The 26,177-nt window shown below is 39.6% G+C and overlaps 1 protein-coding gene across 2 annotated transcripts in view; it reads right to left on the bottom strand.

Moving 5' to 3' along the window:
• SLC9A9 (solute carrier family 9 member A9) overlaps window positions 1-26,177 on the bottom strand; it is a 755,878-nt gene that overhangs the window by 265,591 nt on the left and 464,110 nt on the right. For both annotated transcript variants that reach the window (XM_036758117.1, XM_036758118.1), the window contains exons 10-11: window positions 16,740-16,853; window positions 13,791-13,902 (exon numbers count right to left, since the gene is read on the bottom strand). In XM_036758117.1, coding sequence (XP_036614012.1) covers window positions 13,791-13,902; window positions 16,740-16,853 — 226 coding nt within the window. The remainder of the gene's footprint in view (window positions 1-13,790; window positions 13,903-16,739; window positions 16,854-26,177) is intronic.

Here is a 26,177-nt window from a genome sequence, read left to right as displayed (position 1 = left end):
AAATACAAAAAAGCATAAAAGTCAGGAGACCCAAGACCTTGTGTTAGCCCCTCCATGTTTCATGGGCAGGTTCCCTCTTGGGCCTCTCACTTATGCCATCAGCTGGTTGCTTCTGTAAATGCTATATATTTTTTTAGGCTCATGAAACCACCTAGGTTCACGTTAAATGGATTTGCTTTGCAGGAATTTTGACAGATTTCATATATTCAGCTAAAAATGTAGCATCATCTTGGGGAACAAACAGAATCACCTGCAATTAAGTGTGGATTCATCTAAAATTGGACTCCAAAGGATTCCTAGGTTAATTATGTTGATGCTGTTTTCATAACAATAGGAGAATGTTGAACCAAATGGTCCTGTGTATGTAACAATGTTCTGAGCTATAGAAAATGTGCGGCTGGTACTTTTCCCCTCTCACCATGATCTTGCAAGTTTGAACATGAGTGGGTGAAGGCCAAGTTCAGATGTATTTTTATTCTAGAACACAGGAACCCTTCAAAAAGACTTTGGTATTTCAACATCTTTATAGGTAGTTCTGTCATTTTGCTGATATGGGCATGCCCTACAAGGGTGGGGAACTTCTGGCCTTAAGGCCACATGTGAGCCTCTGATTCTAACCCTAAATGTGCTACGTGTGGCCTTAAGGGCACAGGTTTCCCACCTGTACCCTAGAATGAATGACTGAATGACTGACTGACTGAATGAATGAATGAGTGCAAAGGCATTTCTAAATGCCTCTGAGTGCAAAGGCTTACTTGATGCAAATGGATGAATGCATGCAAAGTACCACTTTGGTGCAGATCGCAGCCCATGCTTATCTTCTCACCCTGTGTGATTCCTGTCCAAGTCTTCTCTTGAATCTTGCCAAGGGCATCTACCCATCATACTGAACATTTTCCTTTGCCTTTTAATATCTGTGTGCAGTGATACAGTACAAAGCCCATCATCTGTTTTTCTCTAGTTCTTGTTACATGACCATCCCACCTCCTTTTCTGATCATACATTTCCTTTGTCTCCATGGGCAAATTATTGCAGGTAAGATGTGCAGCCTACTTTTATCAAGTGAAATAGCCAGGATTTACATAGCTTCAAGGTTGGCAAAGCATTTTACATGTTACCTCATTGATCCTCACAACAATCCTGCATGTATGTGAGACCTGCTTATATTATCCTCATTTCACACTTGAAGAAACTGAGGCTGAGATAGTTTAAGTGACTTGCCCAGAGTCACACAGCTGGTGTATCTGAGATAGCATTTGAACTCCAGTCTTCTTGACTCCAAGTCCAATGTTTTATTTATAGTGTTCACTAGATGTTTACAGCTCTGGGACCTTTGGGTCCCTTGAAATTCGGATTCTTCAGAGGTTGGGTCTCTACGTGTTTCACTGCCGTGGAGCATCACCAGGAAAATACTGGTGTTAAAGGGGCATATTTTTGCACTGAGAAGCTGCTTGAGTGTGCTAAAAATGGTGTGCAATTTCAGCAACCCATCCTAACCTCTTCCTCCATTTCAACATTAGGCTCAACTCACTGTCTATCTGCATTGTCTGTCCAAGATAGATGTATTGATGGACTGACTTGATAGAATGTCTGTCCAAGCACATCTCAGAATCTGGGTAATAGGCATTCATCTTTGCTGCAAAAACACATTTGGCAGAAAATATCAACAAAAATGGAATGTCTGTAGATGGGCAATGATGGGTAAGAAGAAGAACTTCAAGGTCTCAATGTCACCACTCAGGAAGATGGGCCACTAATTGAATTGGGGTGAAAAGAGATTCCCATCCTTCTCTTCAGAAGGGCCTGACATCATTTCGATATCATTTAGAAGCTTTTCAGTTCATTTCCATAAGCACTTACTGGGGACCTAATAAGAGTGAGGGGGTGGGAGTAGAAAAGAAGGCTTAAGATGTGGTCCCTGACTTAACGAACTTGTTAATAAGCTGGGGAGGTGATAATAATAACAACCCAAAGTATTTTCCTCACAACAACCTTGAAAGGAAAGAAATGTAAGATAGCAGCACTATAAAGACAAACAACTTGAAAGACTTATCAGTGGGATAACCCACCACAATTTCAAGGGACTGAGGACGAAGCATGCTGCCTCCCTTCTGATGGAGAGGTGACAGACTCAACTTGCAGAAGGGGACATATATTTTTGAAATGGCTTATGCTGGAATTTGTTTTGTTGGACTATGCGCATTGGTTTACAAGGGTGTTTACTTCATCCTTCCCCCCCTCCCCTTTTTCCCCCATTGAGGTGAGGTCAGATTGGATGGGGAGAAAAAAATAAATACTTGGTAGAGAATTTTCAAAATTGAAAAAATGAAAAAGGGAATTGGGCCTTGAAAAACATGTAGGCTTTTTTATTTTTACAGACAGAAAAGGAGAGAACATTTCATATGAGAGAGAAAAGAATACAAGTCAGAAGTAGGAAAAAAAAACATAATATGGGACAGTGAGAAGATCATTTTGGCTGGGGCAGAGAGTTCACACTGGAGGGTACAAAGAAATGAATTTGAAAAAAATAAGTTTCAGAGATAAATTTGTATTATTCCAGATCTGGAAGGTTTTTTTTTCCCCACCCTTGCTAGGAGCTTCTGTATATAGAAGTGACATAGTGAAAGTAGTTGTAGCAATGTGGAGCATGGAGTAGAACGGGAAGACGCTGTAGTCAGGGGAACTGGTTAGAAGTCTTTTTCACTGGTTTATGCATGAGAAAGATAAAGGCCTAGATTAAGGTAGGGATGGAAAAGATATACTGACAAACCTAAGAGACTTTTTAAGGAATGCAACAGTAGGACTCGGTGACAATTTGGACCTACGGGATGGAGGACAAGGAGAGATCACAACTTATTTCTGTCTTTTAACCTGGAAGACTGATGTGATGTTAGCAATGATGCCAGTGACATAATAGGGAAGTTGGCAGGGTGAAAAGCTCTTAGAGGAAGTTGATGAGTCCACTTTTAAAAATGTTAAGTTTGAGGTCATAGCAGAACATTAGAACAAAGTGATCCAAGAAAGCCTATAAAGTCTGTCCAATAGATTGAAATACTGATGTCAAGTTATGTCTAGAAACAGTGATTCGATTCCAGTTCTGTGAAAGTTATTTTTCCCCTGTTGTTTCCTCTTTTTCCAGTTGAGACAAAACCCCCTTTACTTCTCTTTTCCTTTCTCTATCACCTCTTGTTTCTAATCTTGTCCAGTTCCATGTTTTCCTCCCTTAAAATCTCTCTCATATTTCTTCTTTCCCATAAATTCTCTCTGCCATTACCCATACTGCACCATCTTGGTGTAGTCTTGCATTAGCTTTCTAACAGGCCTTTCTGCCTCCAGTCTCTCTTGTATCGATCCATGCTTCAGGTCACTGCAAACCTACTCTTGTCTTATGAATAGCTCTATGTCACTCAAAACCCTTCAATGACTCCCTATGACAAACTAAGAAAAAATGGACTTCCTTGCCTGACATTTAAGGCCTTCCAAACTCGATCAGCAACCTGTATTTCCAATTTATTTCATGTTGCTCCCTCCATAAACTCTACCTCCAGCTAAACCCAACTTTTCCCTGTCTCCTGTATATACCTTCCACTTTCCTGTCTCTGTGTCTTTGCCTAAATTGCTCCCTATGTCTGGAATGAGCCCTTCCTTCTTCCCTCTTGAATTCCTACTCATCTCTGGAAGTTCAACTTCCAAATGAAGTGCTAACTTCTTCATGAAGGTTTCCTCGATTCTGTGACCCTTCCTCCCACTCCAAGAATTTTGTTTACATTTCTCTTACTCTCACTAATAGATATTGCAATTATTTGAGCATATGATATATTCTCCTACTACTTCAATAAGGGCAGGGATCCTATTTTCTCTAAATGTTGTGTTTCTCTCTTCCTCAAGCAGCATCATCTGCATACAGTAGGTACTTAATCAATATTTCTTGAACTGAATCAAAACAAAAGAATAGTCACTTCCAAAGATGTAATAGTGCTTTCTTCCTTGCTAGTGTTAACATAGTTAATAAAATACTAGTTTGGACCTAAAATTATATTTATATGTCATGTCTATCCTGGCTAAAGTCCCACAGCTTTGAAAATGGTGACAGTCTAGCAATGGATTCAGGTGATTTCAATATACATTTTTCTGGAAGGCATTGCAACCTTGCTACATAGTTCCATTTTCAATCCAACATCATTCTATCACATGGAAGTGTAGCAAGCAAATTGTTTTTGTGTGACATTTTCTGCCTTCAAAATAAGAGGATCTTTACTGGAATTACACTCTACTGGGCAATCACACTTTCCCTTTTCCTTATTTTTTCTTATATTTGAGAAATTTCATCTCTATGTCATGAAGAGGAAGGGAACCAAACTTGTATGTACAGAGTGCCCCAAAAGTCTTAGTTCAGTTTTAAGATCACTCTCCCCAATTTCATGACCCTTTTGAGAAATATTCCTGTACCTGCATGAGCTAAGTGGGACATGGGATGTTTCCTCCATGTTCAAACAGCTAGGAGCCAATGGTAAAATGTGACAATACCACACTACTGGGGATTAAAGCTGAGGAATACTCCCTACAGCTAAGGAGGTGTCCAAGAAGTGTGATAGTTAATCAGATTAAATTTTATCAGCACCTTGATGCCTCTAAACACATAGAAGCCCCAGGCTTTGTGATTTTATTCTCATGAGGGTGAGTAGGTTTGATGGTAAACTGTTGAATAAACTTAAATGACAGTTGTAATCACAAATACAGGGCAATAAAGGAAAGGTTAACAGAGATCAAGAGAAATTCAATACTGTGAGGACCCAACAAGGGAACCTTTATGCTTGTTAAAATCCCCAATGCATCAATGAAATTGATGAAACCTTTGAAATCACCTAAGGCTTTTGAATTTAGGAATGGGAATGGCCTTTGGGGAAAAAATAGCATTGCTTAAAATCGAAGGGTATTCATTCACACACATAATGTGCCCTGAGCTAATGTAATATACTTCCTTTGAATGCCATCTAGACCAGGGCTTAAACTTTTTTCACTCATGACCCCTTTTTGTTTTGGCAGTGTTTGTTGGTGTTGTGGGGCCTGAGGGCATGTGTAGTGCAAAGGGGCATGCTTTGTGTTCAGAACCAAAGCTGCAGTGAAGTTGCCCAATGCAACATGAGGAAGCTGCCAGAAACACCTTGAATTCATTATGAGTTTGATTTTTAATTTATTTTTGGTTATTATGCTATGGGGTCATAACCCACAGTTTAAGAAGCACTGATCTAGACAACCTCTGGGTAGAATTGGAAAAACTGGTGAGTTTATACGTTACTTTTAAAATTTATCTACTTATTATGATGGTTTCCTAAGTTCATGTTCACTCAGTGCCAAAATAAACAGCTAGTCAATTCAGCCAAATCTTTAGAAAAGTCACCTCATAAGAAAGTGACAGAGATATCTATGTCCTTTAACTCAGAGATCCCCCTCATAGGTACATAGTACAAGAAAGGTAGAAAGAAGGTCCCATTTGACATGTAACCTTCTAGGAATTTTTTGTCTTTTTATGCATGGCACAGAGTAGGTACTTTATAAATACCTTGTTGATTGATTGATATATGCCAAAATATGTAGAGCAGCACTTTTTGAAGTTGCAAAGTACTAGAAACAAACTAGATGTCCATCAATTGGGGATGGCTAAACAAACTATGGTCCCTGAATGAAACGGAATACTGTTCTTCCATAAGAAACGATGACTCTGAAGAATAGAGAAAAGTATGGGAAGACATGAATTGATGCAAAAGAAGCAGAACTAGGAAAACAATATGCAGAATAATGACAAAGTAAATCAAAAGAGCAACAAAAAAAAACAATCAAACTTAATCTTGTGTAATTAAAAGACAAAGCTTGGCTCCAAAGAAGGGACATGAGAATGTACCTTCCTTCTTTCTTGTAGAGGTGGCAAACCAAGGTCATGATACCTTCCCTACACTATTAGACTTGGTTGATAGATTCATTAGCATTACTGAGTTGTTTTCTTTTTCTTTAATGTTAGGGATCAACTCTAGGCTAAGGTAATGAGAAGGGATATGTTGGAAAATCAAAGTGATATTAAAGATACGAATAAAAAGCTTTGAAAATGATTTGGTCCAAATTATCAGTTAATGAGCCTGGTGTAGTCATAATCTGAAAAATTTCTCAGAAATTATTAGTAATACCATATAAGCCAAAGACTTCAGAGATTCTGCTGTGAGGTTTATTCTTCTGAATCCTTTTATTTGAACAAAAAGGAAGAGAGAAACATGAAATAGATGATAGGCTTTCTTTTAGTGATGTCTTTCATTACTAGGTGTCTTAGAACAGAAGACCCTGCATGTACTTGCAGGTTGCAAACTTATTTTCAAAATGTCTCTGAAGGCAACACTTTTGGGGGGGCTATATTGAGTGGTCTGTGGACTTCTAACCACAGCATATCTCCAGGGAAGGATATTTTCTCACACTCAATAAATGCCTAAGTAGCACTGTGACATTTTACATGTGCAAACTTGTTTCAGTGGAGATCAAAACATATCTCCCTCAAGAAATAGGAACTTTGATTTACAACATTTTGATTCCTATATTAATTTCAATGATAAGTCACTGCTGGAACTGTGAGTAAGAACAAGAAAGGGCATCAACAATTGTCCTGTAAAAAAAGGAAAGGGAACAGATATTTCCCAAGCAAAGGTCAGTGGTTTCAAAAAAATTACTTTCATATCATCTCTGACAACATTACAATTTTGTCTTCTCTATCATGTGAACACTCATGTTCAGGTTCGAGTAATGAGATTTGTCTTTTAGTTGGGGGTGGGGATTCATAGGCCCCAGGTTCTCTGTGAGTTTTTCTTTGAATAATACCTCTATTTAATCCAATGGATTTGTGATCAAATAAATCAACCCATCAATCTACAGACACTTAATAAGTTCCTAGTGAAGGTGAGCCATTATACAAAGTGCTGGGAATAAAACAAACAAAAAAATGAAATGATCCCTATGCTCAAAGTGTTTACATTCTGTTAGAAAGACAACATAAGCATATAATCAATAGATCCAGAGTAAGGACAGAATAAATATCGGGTCATTAGGGAGAGAAGACACTAGAGGTTAGGGGAATTAGGAAGGACTTTATTGTAGAAGGTGGTTCTTGAGCTGCATTCTGAAGGAAATAAGGGATGTTCGGAGGTAGCGGGGAGAAGGGAGTGTGTTAAAAGAAAGGGAGCTGGCCAGTGCAAACGAACAGAGAGGGCAGATGGAAGGTCACATGCGAGGAACACAATGAAGCCCATTTTGGCTGGATTACAGAGGTCAGGAACGGGAGTAATTTATAACAAGGATGAATAAATAGGTCGGGGCCAAGTTGGGAAAAGCTTGATAAGCCTAACAGAAATGTATATGTTTCATCTTAGAGTAATATAGTGTTCACGAACTTGGTTTATTTTGGAATATTTTGATAACTGTAATTTAATATAATTAAATTTCCTTTGTAATACTATGCATTTTATTTTATGCATTTAAAAACATGATTCTGAGAAGGGGTCCAGCTTCACCAAACTGCTAAAGGGGTCCATGACAAAAAAAAAAGGTTAAGAGTTCCTATCCTGGAGGTAATTAGGAGCCATTCCTTCATGTAGGTATTCCTTCCAATAATGAAGACCACACAACTCCTCCATGTCTTTCATGGGTTGCCGTGACTAAATAATTTATCACCAAGAAGCCAACCTATATTTATAGATTCTTTATGAATTTCACCAGGATGGCCTTTGGAAAGCAGACATAATCTGTTGTTGGGACCATACTGAAAGCCCTTCCTGGCAGGATCTGTGAGAGTTTGGACTCTGATGGTATAGCTACATACCATTTACAATGAAAACATTTTCAATTTATATAGTATTTTAAGAGGTATAAAGCACTTTGTATATGAGCTCACAAGAAGCCTGGAGGGTAGATGTAACAGATTTTATTATTCCAATTTTATATTCAAGTTAATATAGGCTCATAGCAGTTTAATACTCTGTTTATGATTACATATTTAAGAAGTGTTGGAGATGGGTTTGGAACCGAGTCTTTCTACCTCCAAAGCTACCCTTCTAGCCACTATTCCACGTGGCCTTTTATCAACAGCCAGAATATTCTCTGCAGCTCTCCAGTCCATTTGTTCACCAGTAATTTCCATTTAGTAAACATTTTGATGATTCAGATAATGGAGAAAACCTAATTTGTTGATTATGACAGTGTGCCTGCAAGTTGTTATTTCTCTCTTAATTTGCATTTACTTTAAAGGTGGATATGTAGAACCATTTTAATGTAATGGGTGAAAGCAGCCATGACTTCTGGCTAACACAGGTTCTAAGCCGTTTTTTTATGTTTTCTGAGCTTATTGTAATCAAAAACAATTTTTCTCAGCATTTAAAACCACATGTGTTTGATGGATTCTGCATTTCAAAAAATAGCTCTATGTTATACCTGTCCAATTGGTGATCACAATGCTGCCCTGGATGTTTCTTTATTTATACAAAACCAGTCATTCCATTAATCAACAAGTACTTATTAAGGTCTTTGTCTAAAGCAAATTAACTCAGATGCACTAAATGGTGCACTGAAGGGGACCAGGTCAAGGGTTCAAGGCATCTGAGGGCAGTAAGTTTTAGTCACGTCTTCAGTGTCCTATGGCTTTCCTATCATACTGAGGTTTTATTTAGGGCAGCTCACCCACCACCAAACATAGAGCCTTACAGTTACATGTGTTCTGTCTCTGGTCACACTGTACTTTTATACTGAAGGAGGGGGTCCCTTTTCCTATTGGCCTTGGACTTATTCCTGGCATTTTGTGCAGTTCTGGGATGGAAGATGTGACTTACGGTAGTTTCTCTCTGGCTTTCTTGATCTCACTTTCTTTCTTGAGTTCATGATTCAGTCTAGAGTGAACTTTTGGAGTAGGTATGGGGGAACTGGGTAAGCTGTCTCCAATTTAGGCAGCCATATTGGCAGGTACTCTCCCCACTGATTTCAGTGGGAACTGGGGACAACCAAGAAGAACTTTGCTTAGCCAATAGATATATTAGAATGTTTTCTTTAAAATAATTTTTTGTTGATTTCTCTTTGCCTGCAGATACTAATCTTTATTTTTATCTTTTGCTCAATTGATGAGATTCTTTGGGGCTTTTTCTTGTTACAGACTATTATGTTTTATTCCTCCCTTCCTGTAATTGGTACAACAACTTTGGGCATGGGTTCTGAAGGCTTCTCATAGGGGAACATGACATATGTGCTGGTGTACTAAGGAGATCTGGGAAAGTGAGTCATCTTAACACTAAAATAAGCTGACACACACATTTTGGTTTCTAATTGTAGGGCTGCTTCACTGACCTCCTTTCATCTCATCCTCCCTCCTTTGCAAACCTCCTCCCTCTTTTCTCTCCCTTCCCACCCCAAACAACAGTTTGGAAATGGAAACCCAGCATCCAAATGGGGACATCTTTCAGGATGGCTGCCAGTACTGCTTTGGTCCTGCCATTTTCCTGCCTTCCTTTCAGTGACTCTGGCTCCTGTTTAAATTAAGCAAAAATAGTAGCACGTGGCTTTGAATTAAGACTAGAATTTGGGCTTTCATAATCTGAGCCACCTCAATAGTGAGGCTAATTTGTATGGAGCCCATCTTTCCTCCTCCAATGTAAACCACAAGGCCTTGCTTTTTTTGTTTCAAGGGAACTGAATACTGAGGACAGACTGCTTACTCACAGCATTAGCTGGGGCTGCTCTTGGGAACAGCAGGAAAAGTTGGGGGGAAGTGCTGCATTCTTCTGAAGCTCTTTGTGCAGGGTGACACATGATACACCAGAGCTGTCCCTGACCTTGAATTTTAAAGAAGGCTTTAGAATTCCTTCCTGAAGTGTAAACTTCCTTGATCAACTCTTAACTACCCACTGACTCTCAGAGAACAAAATCTACATTTTTCAGACAACCTGAATACATAGGCTAGTATTTGCTGATTGTGAATGCAGGGTCTCATTTTAATACACTTAATGAGACTTTGCACAGGTGCCAATGTCAGGTACCATTCAGTAGATGAGATAGAGTAATCTTTTAAAATTATGTCTGGCTAAGTCTATGCTAGGTCAGCAAAGAATTTCTGTAAGTTACTTTCTATGGTCCCTTGTTTTTAGATGTTCGTTGTCTCAAATGTGTATATTACCTTCCATATAGGGTTCATATAGGTGAGTATTATCTGAAAGAATCTATGTGACTCACTTTGTAAAATAAAAGCAGCTGGATGGTGGGCAGAGTGCTAGACTTGGAGTCAGGAAGGCTGTAATTCAAATCCTTGCTCAGGCACTTATTCTCTGCTTCATTTCTTACCTAGCCTCAATCACCGAATAGGTGTTACCTCAGTCAAACTGACACCTGTTAAAGACCTTAGCTTAAAAAGGACAAGGTCTCTCCCTGCATTCAGGGCCATTTCCATTCATCCTGATCCACATCTGGCCACTGGACCCAGATGGCTCTGGAGGAGAAAGTGAGGCTAGTGACCTTGCACAGCTCTCCCTCACTTAAATCCAATTCACTTGCATGTGATGGCATCACCTTCCTGATGTTGTGGTCCTCTTCAAAAATGAAGCACAAACAACAAAAATTCTCTGGGTGACACTAGGCAAGTCACTCAATTTCCCTCAGCCTCAGTACATATATGTATGTGTGTGCATGTCAGTTTGAGAACTTTAAGGCACTATCTAAATGTTAGCTCTTATTGAAATACACTCTGCAGTTACGGAAAACATCAGAACTCTGTAAGAAATAGACCTAGTACTTTGACCCTCTTAATTTGATGAGATCACTCCTTCCTCACAGGTGTATTTCACCATGCCTCTGTAATGAAGATGGTCTAGGTATGTTGTGACATCATGGAGTTCTTACCCAGTTACCAGTCTATGGCTTCAAGCCAAAAATTGGAAGTTCAGAACTAAATTTGGAAAACCATATATAAAGTGGACTTATCAAGATTGTAGTTAACCACTCAGGTAACCAACACTTCATATTCTAACATTAATTTAAAGAGCCTTAAGCTCTGCCTCAAATACACAAAGATAACTATCTGAGAATTAAAATTTGGTTTAAAAAATAAGTCATTGCTGTTTTTAGTAGATATCCTGAAGCTTTATATAGAAAGAGAATGCACTGTTCTCCTGATTCTATAAATGTTTCTCAAAATATGATAGGGCAATCATTACACATTTTCATTTTAATCCAGAAGTGCGATTTCTTTGGTGTGAGGAACTCCCTATGTAGAAATTCCTTCCGCTCATGCATCTCGGTTACTTATCTGTAAATTACAGTCTCAGAAAGCCTCCTGGCAGTTTTCAAAGGAAGAAATCTAAGCTATCAATGGCCACAGGAAAAGATGCTCCCAATCAATAATGATTAGAAAATTGCTAATTAAAAAACTACTCTGAGGTTCCACCTTATACTCTTCACAGTGGCAAAGATGAAGAAAAAGGAAAATAACAAATGTTGGAGGAGCTGCAGGAAAATACGCACACTAATGCACTTAGTGGAGCTGTTATGGTCCAGCAATTCTGAAAAGCAATTTAGAACTACGCTCCAAAAGTTCCTAAATTGTACTGACCATTGGACCAACTATAGCCCTAAGCCCTAAAGAGATCAAAGGAAGAGGAAAAGGACCCATATGAACGTAAAAAAGGGGGCAGTGGGAGATAGAGATAATAAATGCTCAGAAAGGAAAATGAAGAAAAAGAAGTTGTCTGGGTGCACTGAGACCTTAAATAGTTTGTTCATGGCCAAAATGGCCAATAAAGGTCAGAGAGGTGACTCAAACCCAGGTCTTCCAGATTTCAGAGCTGGTTCATTCTCCAAGCTATCTCTTTTCATGCACCTGTAACAAGATCTTTAGGGTTCCAGAGCAGAAGTTTTCTCATCACTGCAGTTTATGTTTGAATGTTGGACTGGTTCTTAACTAAAACTCTTCAGCTTTTCTCTCTTCTCTTCCCTTTACCAATTCCCTCCTGCCATTAGGTGCCAGGTGTTCTGGAAAATGCACAGCTGTGTGCAGATTCACTGCCAATCAACCAAGCCATCCAACCGCAGACAGGTGGCTATTAAACTGTAAACTATATAAAGGGCTAAATAAATGGAAGTTATTATTGTTATTATTATATTAGCATCGTCAGAAATGCACTCTTCAGATTGAGATGATGATTTAGCTATCAGTGGATCAGCTTTAAACTACCTCTCCCAGTGAGTGGGAGGCCAAGTGTACATCTGGTGGGCTCTGAGGACCAGAGAGGCCTTCTACTCCAAGAGTGACCTCTTCTTGGCATGTTGGGAGGCACTTGGTTGGACAATGTAAGGGAGATTGTCTCCCTTAGCCACTGATTCATATTTTTTGTTTCTGGGTTTTTTGTTTTTTGTTTTGCCCTGATGGAACTATGGAGAGTTGAGATTCTTGAGGCAGGGACTATACTTTTTTTTGTATGCCCAGCACAGTGCCTGGTACATAGTAACTGCTTAATAAATGTTCATTCATTAATTGATGGTGGAAAGAGAATTGGATTTGGAATCCAGAGGATTTGTGTTTTCAATCTCAGCTCTGCAATTTATACCAAAGGAATCTTCCTGTACCTCAGTTTACTCATATGTCAAATGAGGTGACTAGACTATATCAGAGGATCACAGATTTAGAGCCTGAATGGACCCTACAGGTCATCCAATCCAATTATTCATTATTACAGATGAGAAAATATAGGTTTTGAGAGGACAGATAACATCTCCACGGCCACACAGTAAGTGGCAGTCAGGAGTAGAATTCCACTCCTCTGACTAAACCCAGATCTCTTTCCACTGCTCCCTCTCTCTAAGGCTTCTTCTGGCTCTAAAACGTGCATTTCAGGTGCTTGGTACCAATGTGCATAGGGACAAACACAGAGGTAAAAGCACATGCGTGGAACAGGCTCCTGGGCAAATGGAAAGGTTGGTGAAGAATAGGTATTCTTAACCTTGTTTGTGCTATGGATCCTTTTGACAGTCTGTTGAAGCCTACGGTCCCCATCTAGGAATAATGTTTTCAAATGCATATAAAGTACATAGTATTACAAAACAAACCAATTATATTGAAATACAGTTTTCAAAACATAGGTGGGAAAATGTTCATGGATTCCAGGTTAAGAACCCTGGATGTAGGAGAATTGGGTAAGACAGAAAAGTGAACTGTCTTGTACTGTAGATCTGGTATCATTCGCCATCACTGAGTTAATTTTCTGTTGCTTTAAAGAAGAGACTTCAAAAGATTTTCAGCAATTTGTTTAAACAATCAGAGCTTGCCTGTCAACTGTCAGGGGCGGTAAGACCTGTTGATGAAGAGGGGGGAGTCCATGGAGAATGGGCTATAGCAAGTAATTTACTTTTTGGCAGGCACCAGCTGCATTCTGATTAGCATGCATCATTGGGCCGGCATGCTTATAATTCAAATTCCTGGACAAGACAATGATCCCACAATGGACCTTATAAGTGAGGCTTGTCCAACCCCACTCTCTGTTCTGAACTAGGTGGCAGCTAGATGCAGTTAATACAAGACATTCCTCAGAGAGATCTTATCCTTATCTTTACTGAGAGAGCATCCCTCCTGGTGCTGTGTCTGACTTAATGAGCCTGGGCAGGGTCCTAACGTACTGTAGGTAAGGAAGAGAAAACAGATGCTGCTGCTCCCGGCCCTTTGCCTCCTGGGAGAGGCTGGAAAGGAACAGGGGCATGGATGTTAATGGGATTGACACACATACCTGAGAACATCATCATGTGCTGAAAGTTCCAGGGGATCTTCTGTTTCCGGCCCAAATTCAAGATGAAGGAGAGGGGATAGATGTTGCAGGCTCTTGCTATAAAAATTGCTAACTGTCAGGCAAATGCAAGAGAATGTTGAGGAAAATATGGCAATGAGGGGAAAATTATGACACCGGTTTTTGGCAATATATCATCACACACACAAATGGGGGATAAATAGGGCAGTAATCATGAAACTGGCTTCAGAAATTCCTATTTTGCTATGTTCCTGATTCCACTCCATAAATATCACAGGCTGCTGGACGGCTTTTGGACGTAGCCTTGTCCCTATCCTCTTTCAATCACTCTCCATTTCCTCATCCCATTTGTATCTCAGACGACTGACATCTTCCGCCTTGCTGTAAAATATGAAGCATGAGCCGCTCGACTGGAAACAGCATTACCTCCCCAAGCAGCACTTTAGGGAGACTCTATGTACTTCGAGTCATGATTACCATTTCATTTGCTGTCGGTTTATATTGTCTGTGTCTAGCAATCTTTTTTCCCTCTTCTTTTTTCTTTGCTACATTTAATTTTTTCTTGGTCGTGCTGGGCTGTGCTTGTAATACTAAAGCTGTTTTAATAGATACTCTTGGATTCTAGGCCTAGCAGTTAAAAGCCGACATGCGAACACATTCATTTTCTTATGAATTTGCCTCATTACCACCTGCCTAGACTTTTGCAACAGCTTCCCCCTTTGACTCTCTACCCCCTCCATCCTTCATAATGCTGCCAGATTGCCTTCTTATGGTTTTGTTTTTAATTTTTACACTTAAAGTTTTGTTTATACATTACCAGCATTTACAGATTACTCCCATTACTCTCTTATAACAAAGTAAAACAAAAACTAGGGAGAAAATAAGCATTTATATAGCTCCTACTGTATGCCAGGCACTATGCCAGGTACTTTTTAATTTTTATCTCGTTTGATACTCAAAACAATCCTGTGAGATGGGGGCTGTTATTATCCCCATTTTACAGTTGAGGAAACTGAGGCAGATAATGATTAAGTGACTAGTAAAGTTCTGAGGCTGGATTTGAACTCAGGTCTTCTTGATTCCAGGTCCAGAGCTCTGTGCACTATGGTGCCATCTACCTGCCTTTACTAGTAATGTAGGGACCTTGCTGTTCTTATGCATCCATAAGGGTGCTGCCCAGGGTCACACAGGTAGTTACTAGCAGAGTTGTTCTGTCTAGACAAATTGGATTATTCACAGTCTCCTGCACTTTTCTACTGTTGTATATTTGCCCCTTTTCTACCATATTCCCTATCACTAAAGGGTCTTCTATCTAACTGTGTGTGTGTGTATTCACATACACACATACGTTTTATTTTTCCTTTTCTCTCTTGTTGCTTCTCAATGACTCCTTTCCCTAATATACTCCTTTCTCATAGCAAATGCCTACTGAATGTGGAGGTTCCCTAATAACTGTGTTCTGGACCCTCTTCTCTTTTCTCTCTACATTATTTCATGGAGTGGGCTCATCAGCTCCCATCGGTTCAACTGTCACTGCTATGCTGATAACTCTCAGTTACATCTATGTAGCCCTAGCCTCTCTCTTGAATCCCACGTCACCAACATATTATTGGACTTCATGAACTAGATGGCATTTCAAACACAACATGCCTAAAACAAAACTCCATCTTTTGCCCCATCCCTAGCAGTTAACACGACATCTTGAATATAGTAAGGGCTTAATAATACTCCTATATTCAAGCTGTTGCCAGGCTGTTGATTTCACCTTTTTATCATCTCTCCAATATGCCCCCTTCTCTCCTCTAATACTGCCACCAGCCTGGTACAGTCCCTCGTTACCTCATGCCTTGATTATTGCAATAGCCTGCTGGTGGGTCTGCCTGCCTCAAGTCTCTCCACACTTCAATATATTCTCCATTTAACCACTAAAGTGATTTGTCTAAACTGCAGGTCCAATCATGTTATCCCCCTACTCAATAAACTTCAGTGGCTTCCCAATGCCTCCAGGAGCAGATACAATATGCTCTGTTTGGCATAAAAAGCCCTTCCTAAGGCAGCCCCCTCTTACCTTACTCCTCCATGTGTTCTCCTTGATCTAGTGACATTTCATCTCTTGGTTCTGGGCATTTTCTTTGTCTATCCTCTATGCCTGGGATGCTCTCCCTGATCCCCTTTCACTACTGACCCCCCCCAGCTTCCTTTAAACCCCAACTAAAATCCCACCTTCTACCCAAAGCCTTCCCTAACCCCTCTTAATCATAGGGCTTTCCTTCTTTTAATTATTTCCTATTTATTTTATATATAGCTTGCTTTTTATATATTTGTTTACATGTTTTTTCCTCCATTACACTGTAAACTCTTTGAGGGCAGAGACTGTCTTTTGCCTCCTTTTTGTATCCCTGGCTCTTAACATAGTGCCTGACACACAGAAAGCACTTAATAAATATTTATTGAATGCGTGAATGAGGGACACTCTGTATAAACTCTTGGGAGCAGTTGCAAAGCTTAACCACACTGATGGCCAAGAAGTCTTTCCTCATACCCAACCTGATTCCATTTGTACATTAAACCTAATTTTCTATGCCCTGTGCTCAGGGAATATGAAGAAGAGTCAGGTATAATCTTCAACTTTCTATCCTGTAGTTGCTGCAAGTTCTCTCACCCCTGCTTTAAGAACAATTCAACATTCCAATCCTCTTACTCTGAACCACTAAACCCCAACCAGGGTTCCAGGCTCCTACAGGCCCCTTGTATTTTCAGGCACTTCAGTAATAGAAATGACATTTCCTCCCTAGATTTGAACTCATGCCCTGAACACCAGTTAACAGCTCGAATATTTATTTCCACCCAAGAATCAGACTGACAAGCCGCTGGCTCCTTTCGCTAAATATCTGGTGGGTTGTGCTTGAAAATATTTTTAGTAAAGGATACGAATGCTCCAAGTATAAAAAGAGCGTTAAATATGTGATTCTGGAATGTGAACAGCGCCAGGCCCATGTAGCAGAAGATGACATTCTCCGCCAAGAAGTTCATGAACTCAAATAGCTGAAACACAACAAACCAGGACCGTTAATCTGGATTCCGCTCTGTGGTGACTTCATTTTTACTGAGGTCGTCTTTAAGGATGCTACGTGGCAATGATGGATACCATCTGGCAATGGCGAGTCCTACCACCCCCTGCAAAGGGTCATCCCGGTTAGCAAGTCAAAACAATTGTAGTCAGGGGAAATCATTATGCAGATCTCATAGGATCATCACAACCATTCAGTTAGGTAGGTACAGGATGTAATGATATTCCTGTTCTATTAATTTTATTTTGTGTTCCAAATTCTCTCCCTCTCCCCACTCTCCCATTGAGAAGGCAAGAAATACAAATAAAGAAAGAAATACAAAAACAGGAAGACATGCAAAACAAATATCCCATTAGCCATGGTATCCCCATTCTATAGATGAAGACACTGAGGCTTAGAGAGGCCCAATGACTTGCCCCGTGTTGCAAAATCAATAAGTGTTGCAGGCAGGATTTGAACTTGGTATCTCCTGATTCCAGGCCTATTCTTCATTTCATGATTTCAGAGTTATCTAAGGAAATAGCTAATCCAGGACTGGAGCTAGCTGGCATATATAGTAGTTATGCAGTCTGTCCTTGAGGTCCCTAAATTCTTACAGATTCCAATTCGAGAGCTCAGACCACATTTTTTTCCTTGGGCATCACTTAACTTGAAAGATGGACAAGTGTAGTTTTCACTAAAAACATGATAATGATAGATATATTTCAAACCCAAGAGAAAGAGGCTCATTAAAATGACTGATGAGGGGACATTCATTAAATGCTCATAATTTCTAGCTGGTAAAATGTAAATGACTCATTCTAGGAATCTGTTAACCACTTTATGTGGCAAGAACACAATAGGCATATCAGAATTTACTTTGCTAAATGGGCTAATAAGGAGCCGCATTGAGGAATGCTCCCAAAAGCTGTCCTTAGAACATTCACTGAAACATTTAGGGAGAAAATGGAATTCATCTCCCCTCTGCCAAATAAAGGGATTATAGAGGGTTGTTCAGAGGCCACTGTAAAGTATGGTATGAGAGAGGCCCTTTAGGCTCTGGACTTTGTGCTAGAAGTTTGTGAAAACTCATCTTCATATATAAATTGTCATGTTAGGTAAGCATCTCTGCAGACATCCCTCCTGACTGGCCAAGCACTGTTGTTTTTTTAGTCTAACTTATTTACAACTCAAGATGTATTTGTAGCTATAATACCTAATTTAGCTGCACGTTGACCAGTGACCAAAGAACCAGACAAAACCCAAGCCATATCCGAAACATTATTTAAAACCAATATTCTAGGAAATCTTTGATCCAAGAAGACATTATTTTTGCAAGATAGTCTTTCTGGTCTTTCAGAATCATTGATTATTCTGGCATAACCTTTGTAAAGCATTTCTACAGTGCCTGGCACATAGGGGACACCATATTAATGCTCATTCTCTTCCTGTTTACCCTAAGCTCACAGTTCACGTGCTGGGTCATGTGACCTAAGCAAACACTGTCGTCAAAGTAATACAAGGAAAATGCCTCAGAACCAATAGTAGGAATGTCAGGATAATCTGGTCCAATCTTATCCAAGCCAACAAGCATTTACCAAATATCTGTTACACGCAAGACATCGGGAACAAAAAGGCAAAACAGAAACACATACACACACGTGTATGTGTGTATGTATATGTGCATGTGTGTTTTCTTGATCTGTAAGAATTTTATGTTTCATTGGGAGGATATGACAAGTAAATGTTTAGCATCCCTATTGTAACTTCACTCATACTTAAGAACTGGGTCTACAGAAGTTGTTACTTGATACCTTGGGGTAACTCTGTGGATCTGAATGCCAGATGCTCTAGCTCGTGAATCCCTACCAATGGGCTTCCCACTAACAATCAGTCAATAGATTAGTTTCACTTAAAAGAGGCATTTACTAAAATGGAAACAGTAACTTCAAAAGACTAGACTCAAACTTAGAATAGAATGGGAGGGAGGTAGATGGGTGGGATACATGCAAAATTAATACATAACTTCTGGTCCTGTAAGGTGTGGAAGTCTTTTTTTCTATTCAAAGACTTCACATGAAACTCCTCTTGGATACAGTGTTTCTGCCTGGTGGGTGGTTTAATCGAGTTGCCAAGGTCTGATCTCCTCCATGGCTGGATTCTTTTCTCTGTTGCCAGGGGTCACACTCCTCGAGACTATTTCTTCCTTTGGGTAGAAGTTTCTATATCTTTTTCTGTCTGGAATGTGTGTCTCTTTTCCCTTATGGATGCAATATCTCCTACTGAATGAATAGCTCTGCTTTGAAACTACATGGTAAAGGTGTAGGGAAGAGATAAATTGCCTCCTTATTCTTTGCAGAGGTCTCTTCCACAAGTCTCTCTCAACTTCTCAGCCTGTTATACTTTCCTGGGTATCCCATAGGGATCTGAAAGTGAACATATCATTAGTTTCTTGGAGTTCTCTTCATAGAGAGCATAATTGGGCTCATGGGAGTAGATCAGCAAGTACGGAAGTGTGGAGAGAGAAGAGAAGGGGGTACAGAACACCTTGGGGGAACATGGATGATGACTCAACCAAAGAAGACTGAAAAAGGCTGGTCGAATAGGCAAGAGGAGAACTAAGTGAGACCAGTGTCACACAGACTTTAGGAAGGAGAGTGTCACCAAGAGGAGGGAGTGGTCAACGATATTGAATGCTGCTAAGAAGCCAGAAAGGATGAGGACTCAGAAAAAGCCATTGGAGTTAGAAATTAGGAGAGTTATAACTTGGACAGGGCAGTTTCAGCTTAGTAATTGAGCTAAAAGGCAGACTGCGAGGCATTCAGAAGTGAATTGAAGTGGAGATGGTAGAGGCAAGGAGTATAGATGGCTTTTTCTAGGTCAGTGGGAAAGCTTTTCATCTTCAGGAAGTCACAAGTTACTTTTGTCCTTTAAAATGGAGCTTACTTTTGTTCAGTCATTTTTCAGTCATGTCTGACACTTTGTGACCCCATTTGGGGTTTTCTTGGTGGAGATCCTGGTATGGTCTGCCATTTCCTTTCCCAGCTCTTTTTATAGATGAGGAAACTGGAGCAAATGGGGTTAAGTGACTTGCCCAGGATCATACAGCTAGTAAGTGTTTGGGCCAGATTTGAAATTCAGGTATTCCTTACTCTAGGCCTGATGCTCTATCCTCTGTGCCATCTAGATGGCTTTTTTTCTAGGTCAATAGGAAAGCTTTTCATCTTCAGTTAGTCACAAGTTATTTTTGTCTTTTAAAATTGAGCTTACTAGCTTTTAATATTTAATGCACATATATCAAGGCTAAGCTTTTAGCTACTTGTCTCAAACAATAATAGCTTTGTTGTTGTTCTGTCATTTTCCAGTCATGACCCCATTTGGGGTTTTCTTGGCAAAGATATTAGAGTGATTTGCCATTTCCTTCTCCAGCTCATTTTACAGATGAAGAAACTGAGGCAAAGAGGGTTAAGTGACTTTCCCAGGAGCACACAGCTAGTAAGTGTCTGAGGGTGGAATCCTCAGGAAGAGGATTCCAAGCCCAGCACTCTATCCACTGAATCACCTAGCTGTCCCAGTAATAGCTTACATTTATTCAATTCTTTATATATGTAATTTTATTTGACACTCACCACAATCCAAGTGAAGTGGTAATCATATTTAGCATTTCACAAATGAGGAAATTAAGGCTCAAAGAACCTAGACAACCTGTCTGACTTTATCCAGATATTAAGTAGCAGAACAGGGACCTGAACCTATCCTCTAACTACACATACAATATTCTTTCTAGTACATAAGCCTTTCTAGATTACTTATTTATTGGTTGGAATATGGTTGGGATTATTTACAGATTGCAAAGACACTACCTTTTTTAAAAAATCACCCTCCGGTTTTATTTTCCTCTGGGTTTTTGGATCTTCATCTATTTTCCACTTACGAGAGAAAAACAGATATATAATTATTAAGAACACCAGGGTTTCCACCCCCTATTGAGCTGCTGCAAAAGTAATCTACAGTTGCCATTTTCAGGGGCCATGAATTCCATTCCATTTAATTGTTTATTAAGTGGCTACTCTGTCACTTGTCCTAATCCAACGCCTCATTGAGGGGTATATAGAAATGACTGAGTTTTCCGATCCTGTGTCAGTGAAACATAGGCTCTGTGGTGACTACCTAGCCGGAATGGCTTTAAGAATGGGCCCACCCAGTGTACTATGGTTGTGTTCTCCAAGAACTAACTCAGTTACATGGGAAGAGGCTGATCAGAAAGTTACTTGGTTACTAGGAGATAACTTCTATAATCTTACGAACTGTATCCTTGGAGGGAAGAGCCAGACTGACAAAATCTAGGATCACTGAAATAAATATATCCAAGATGTTCTAGGTGTTGAAACAAGTCAACAAGCATTTATTAAGCTCTTCTGATGTGCCAAGATCTGTGCTAAGCCATGGGAATTGAAATTCAAGCAGAGGTCTTATTTCAGTTTGGCCAGTTGGAAGCTTGACTTGATTTACTCATTCTTTTTATTAAAATAGCTAATGTTTATCAATAGCAATGGTTGAGACAGTTAAAACCAATTTGTTGATAAAAAAAATTAGACTTTTTCATACCTTAAAGAAAAACTAGTTACTTATAGAGGACTCTATAGCCATAACTAGGTACCTGAGACCTTCACTCAAGTTGAGGAAATACAGAAAGGAACTCTTGGGGCATATATTTTCTTCCTTGGGTGATCACATGCCCAGAAACTACAAACCTGGCCTCCAAGCCACTCTGTCCCCCCTTCACATTTTCCTTGTATTGGTTAGTCTTCGAGTAAAGTAGAAACCTTAGGGTGTCTCCAATGGCACACTTCCTTTCCTTCCCCCTATCTCAGTTTCCCTTCCACATCTATCTCAACTCCCTTTTTCTCCTTGTCCCAGGCACGAAAATTCCTAATTGTACTGGTATGGGCAATATCATCACAGCCAGTGTAAGAAAAGCTTTCAACAGTTTTCTCTCTATAGCCCTCTCATGGTGGTAACTTTTGTTTTCTATATTTTCTTCAGTTTTTACTTCAGGCAGTAATCCAACATTTTTATAGAAAACAATGAACCTGGTTTTGATGCTTAAGCTATTTTTTAGAAATTGGGTAGTTGCTAGTTTTTTTCTTTTTCTTTCTCAAGTTATGATTCTCAGTAATGTGGCAGGATATCCTTGCCTTGCTGTGTCTAATTATACACATTCAACACAGTGCTACTTGGGATGAACAGATTTCAAAATAATCTGGCATTAGACGCCCTTAATGAGAATCTGTGGCCTCATTCAATTTTGTTCCACATTCACAAATCTCCTAGGAATAGGATCTTAAAAGAAGGATGAGAAAATAAACCATAAAAGCTTAGCTATACCCTTTAAGTTTACATTGAACAGCCCAATCCTTTGGATTGAATAGACTGAGACTTGGAACGGCAGGAACTCAAGGAATAGATGTTGACTGATCAATTCAATTCAGTAACAAAAGAAAAAAATAACAACGCCCCCAACTGGTCAATTCAGGGGAAGTAGTAGTTGGTATAGACTCAGTTCCACTCTGTGGACAACAAGCCCCTTTCTTTCTCCCCTTTGTCATACTTTTGTTTTTCATTTGATTCTTAGAGAAATATTTTGATTAAATATTTCACTGACCAGCACTTCATTTGGATTTCATCAATTAATAATTTATGCTCTTTAAAACTGTCAAGACTAAGGGTAAAGTTTATCTTGGCTTAGGAAAACCTTTTTCTCACAGAGAAAGCAAGTTAAGAGTGTGAATAAGGATGCAGAGGGAATCATTAAAATACTTAGAAAAAATGTTTTCAAGAACTTCAGAAACAATAATTTTCATATAAACAATTGCTATGCTAATTAAATTCCTAAAGATATTTGTTAAAATAAGCACCCTAAAGATGTTGCCTACAAGGCAGCACTTTGTTAATCTACTTTGAGCTGATGTGTTTTTAAAAGTACTAGACTTATAGTTCTTTAAAAAATGCTAGATTTTGTTCCCTTCCCCCCCAGGACAAGAAGATGAGGGATTGAAAAAATGTTAATTATTGAATGAAATAAAATTAAAAATTTGAACTCTATAATGTTTTTTCTCTCTACTACCTCAGATCGACTTTTCTCCTAATCATTATGAGTCAGTAAGATATGACACTATTTGTTAGATCATGGAAAGATATCCATATGTTATACTTATGAAACTTCCTTCCTTCGTTCCTTTGTTCCTTCTTTCCTTCCCTCCTTCCTTCCTTCTTCTCTTTTATTCTCTCTCTCTCTCTCTCTCTCTCTCTCTCTCTCTCTCTTTCTCTCTCCCTCTCTCTCTCTCTTTCTCTCTCCAACCACTCCCCCCCATCCACCCTCCCACACACAGTGGCAAGAGAGGAAGCAAGAAGACCTGAGTGTTCAAATCCTGCTCCCGACATACTGGCTACATGACTCTGGGCAGCCATATAAACTCTCCTCCAGATAACTAGGCTCCAGAATGGTTGCTGATCTTCATTGATAGGAAGAATTTCCTCACCAGGAGCTTCCTGATTAGATGAAATCACCTGGGATTTCCTGGGTGTGGAGAACCTCCAGTGTGGAAGCTCCCTCTACCATGCCATAATGTCTCCCTTATTTCTTGGCTCTCCCTTTTGAGAGCTTCTCTTAGCTTCTTTTTGTTTTATGTTTTATAACGTTCTTCAAGAACTGCATTGCAATTCTTTTTGTCTAGGCTGTGGAACTACCCACTAAAAGCAAAATGAAAATCGAATGCAAAAAAATTCTATGAAAAATTAAACAAGTCATTCTACTGCCACCACTTTCTTTAGGCTTAAAATCTTTAGGAAAGTGTGGTTCCCACCCTGCAGGTATTTTTTTTCTAACAAATCTTGTAGCTTCTGAGATGTTTTACACATTATACCATAGCTCGAACATCCATAGATAGCTCTCCTACAGAAGTTTCAGTTCCATGAATGTCAGTCAACAAGCATTTATTAAGCACTTAGGCCAGGCACTGGGCCAGAGCAAAAACTTGGTGCCTGTTCTTCAGGGGCATCCATTATAACAGAGTAGACAATACACAAACTATTACATGTGTAGAAGATAGTCCAGTGTATGTGCCCAAAGGACTGTAAAACTGGGCACACCCTTTGATCCAGCAACACTATTGCTAGGTCTATATCCCAAAGACATCCAAAATAGGAAAAGGACCTATTTATACAAAAATATCTACAGCAGCTCTTTTTGTGGTGGCTAAGAATTGGAAATCAAAGGGATGCCCATCAATTGGGAAGGTCTAAACAAGTTGTGATATATGATTGTAATGGGATATTATCATGCTATAAGAAATGACAAGCAGGTGATTTCAGAAAAACTTGGAAAGACTTACATGAACCAATGCATAGTGAAGTGAACAGAACCAGGAGAAGGCTGTACACAGTGACAGCAATATTGTTTGATGAAAAACTATGAATGACTTAGCTATTCTCTGTAATACAATGATCCAAGACAATCCCAAAGCATTAATGATGAAGCATACTATCCACCTCCAGAGAAAGAACTGATATTGTTTGAATACAGACTGAAGCATGCTATTTTTCACTTTCTTTCTTTAAAATTTGTTATTAGACTTTGTGTATATAACGACTAATATGGAAATGTTTTACATAATTGTACATGTATAACCTATATCAGATTGCTCACCATCTCAAGGAGGGGGAGGGGAAGGAGAGATCAGGTTTGGAACTCAAAACTTTAAATAAAAATGTTAAAAAATTGGAAAAAGAAGATAATCCAGTGTAAGTGGGATTCACTCTCAAAGGGAAGGCAATGGTAGGGGTGGTGGCAGTTGTGGGGAGAAACCACACAGAATTGAGGGGATTAGGAAAGCAAGTGGTGAATTGTAGGAATTGAGCAGAAGCTACACTTTCAGCTGAATCTCGAAGGAAGCCTGGGAAACTGAGGGGTGGAGGTGAGGAGGCAGTGCATTCCCGGTATGGGCCTTGTCAGGGAAAAGGCACAGAGCAGCTTGTTTGCTGGGAAACTGAACTTAATACTTATTCTGGGAACCCTTCATTCTTTCTGGGCACCATTGCTATCAATTCTTCTGTCTTCCTGCCTCTTCATGACCCACCCCAACCAACTGAGATGTCTCCACAGGCCTAGAGGCTGCTTCCTAGACAATTCAAATTAAAAGTCTAAGGCTAACTCAGTCTATCACCATCTGTCTACTTGATTCCTACTCGTTGGGTAGAAATTCCTACCTTTTGCTTCTTTAATCCTCATATTTCAGAGTTAGATCTTGTTCAAGTAAAACTCCCTTTACCTTGTTACCTCACCCTCTACTCTCATCCAGAAATCCAGCTCAGCCTTTCCTGATGGAGTCATTTTCCTCCTTTGCCCCTTTCTTTCTCTATCATTTGGAATTCCTGCTCTGAGCTAAACAAATGCCTCTCCAGCTTAGATCACTCCTGCTCAGACTCTTTCCCTATTATTACACTGATGACTTTCTTTAGAAGGTATACCTCATGCCCTGCCATGTCGTGCCTCTCTAGTGCTGGTTGCTCCTCTCATTAACCTCACCCACCTCCACGAACACACACACACACACACAAACCCCTTTCCCCTAAAAGCACAGACTGGGACAAAAGGACAAACAATCACTGTCAATTGAGGGAATTGAGGGAATTAGGACAGCAAGCGGTTAATTGCAGGAACTGAGAGAATCTCACTGACTCAGTCTTGTGAGTCAGTTCTGGAGCTAGCTCAGTTCCCTTTATATTCAATTATGGGTTTAGTCCAACTTCTTTCTTGTGAGAAATTTTTATTCAATTGTGGGAATTGGGAGAAAAGCTTATTGTATTATTCGAACCTAGTAATGCATGCCTGGGAAGCTGGACTACCTCTACCTGCTGTTTGGAGACCCTTAAGTAAGGACCTAGGTTACACTGACCTGAAACCCAGTCAGATCCAAAGATTAATACAAGGAGTTTTCTCACAATTATGTATCTCAAATAATCCGTATGTCTTATCTGAAAACTGGCCCTGCACTGGTTAATCTGTTATTGTTTCTATGTTTCTATGATTGTCCATAGATACTTAGGAGGAATGGGATACCTCTTTTCTGATTACAGAGGATTGCACCTGTTCACTTTCCTCCTCCCAATTTAGAAAGTCCCTAATCTTTCCTCCAATCAGAATTCAGATTGCCTAATGTTGTATCTTGATTAATTGCTTTCTTCTATTTAATTTGTCTTACTGGATTGTTTTTAATGTATAAAAGTCTGTCTCCCCCTTGTTCCGGCCCAGTCCTAA

This window comes from Trichosurus vulpecula, chromosome 4, assembly GCF_011100635.1.
Source record: "Trichosurus vulpecula isolate mTriVul1 chromosome 4, mTriVul1.pri, whole genome shotgun sequence".
NCBI classification, from domain to species: domain Eukaryota; kingdom Metazoa; phylum Chordata; class Mammalia; order Diprotodontia; family Phalangeridae; genus Trichosurus; species Trichosurus vulpecula.
The sequence above is the reverse complement of the archived record's forward strand: the minus strand, read 5'-3'. Positions and strand labels throughout refer to the sequence as shown.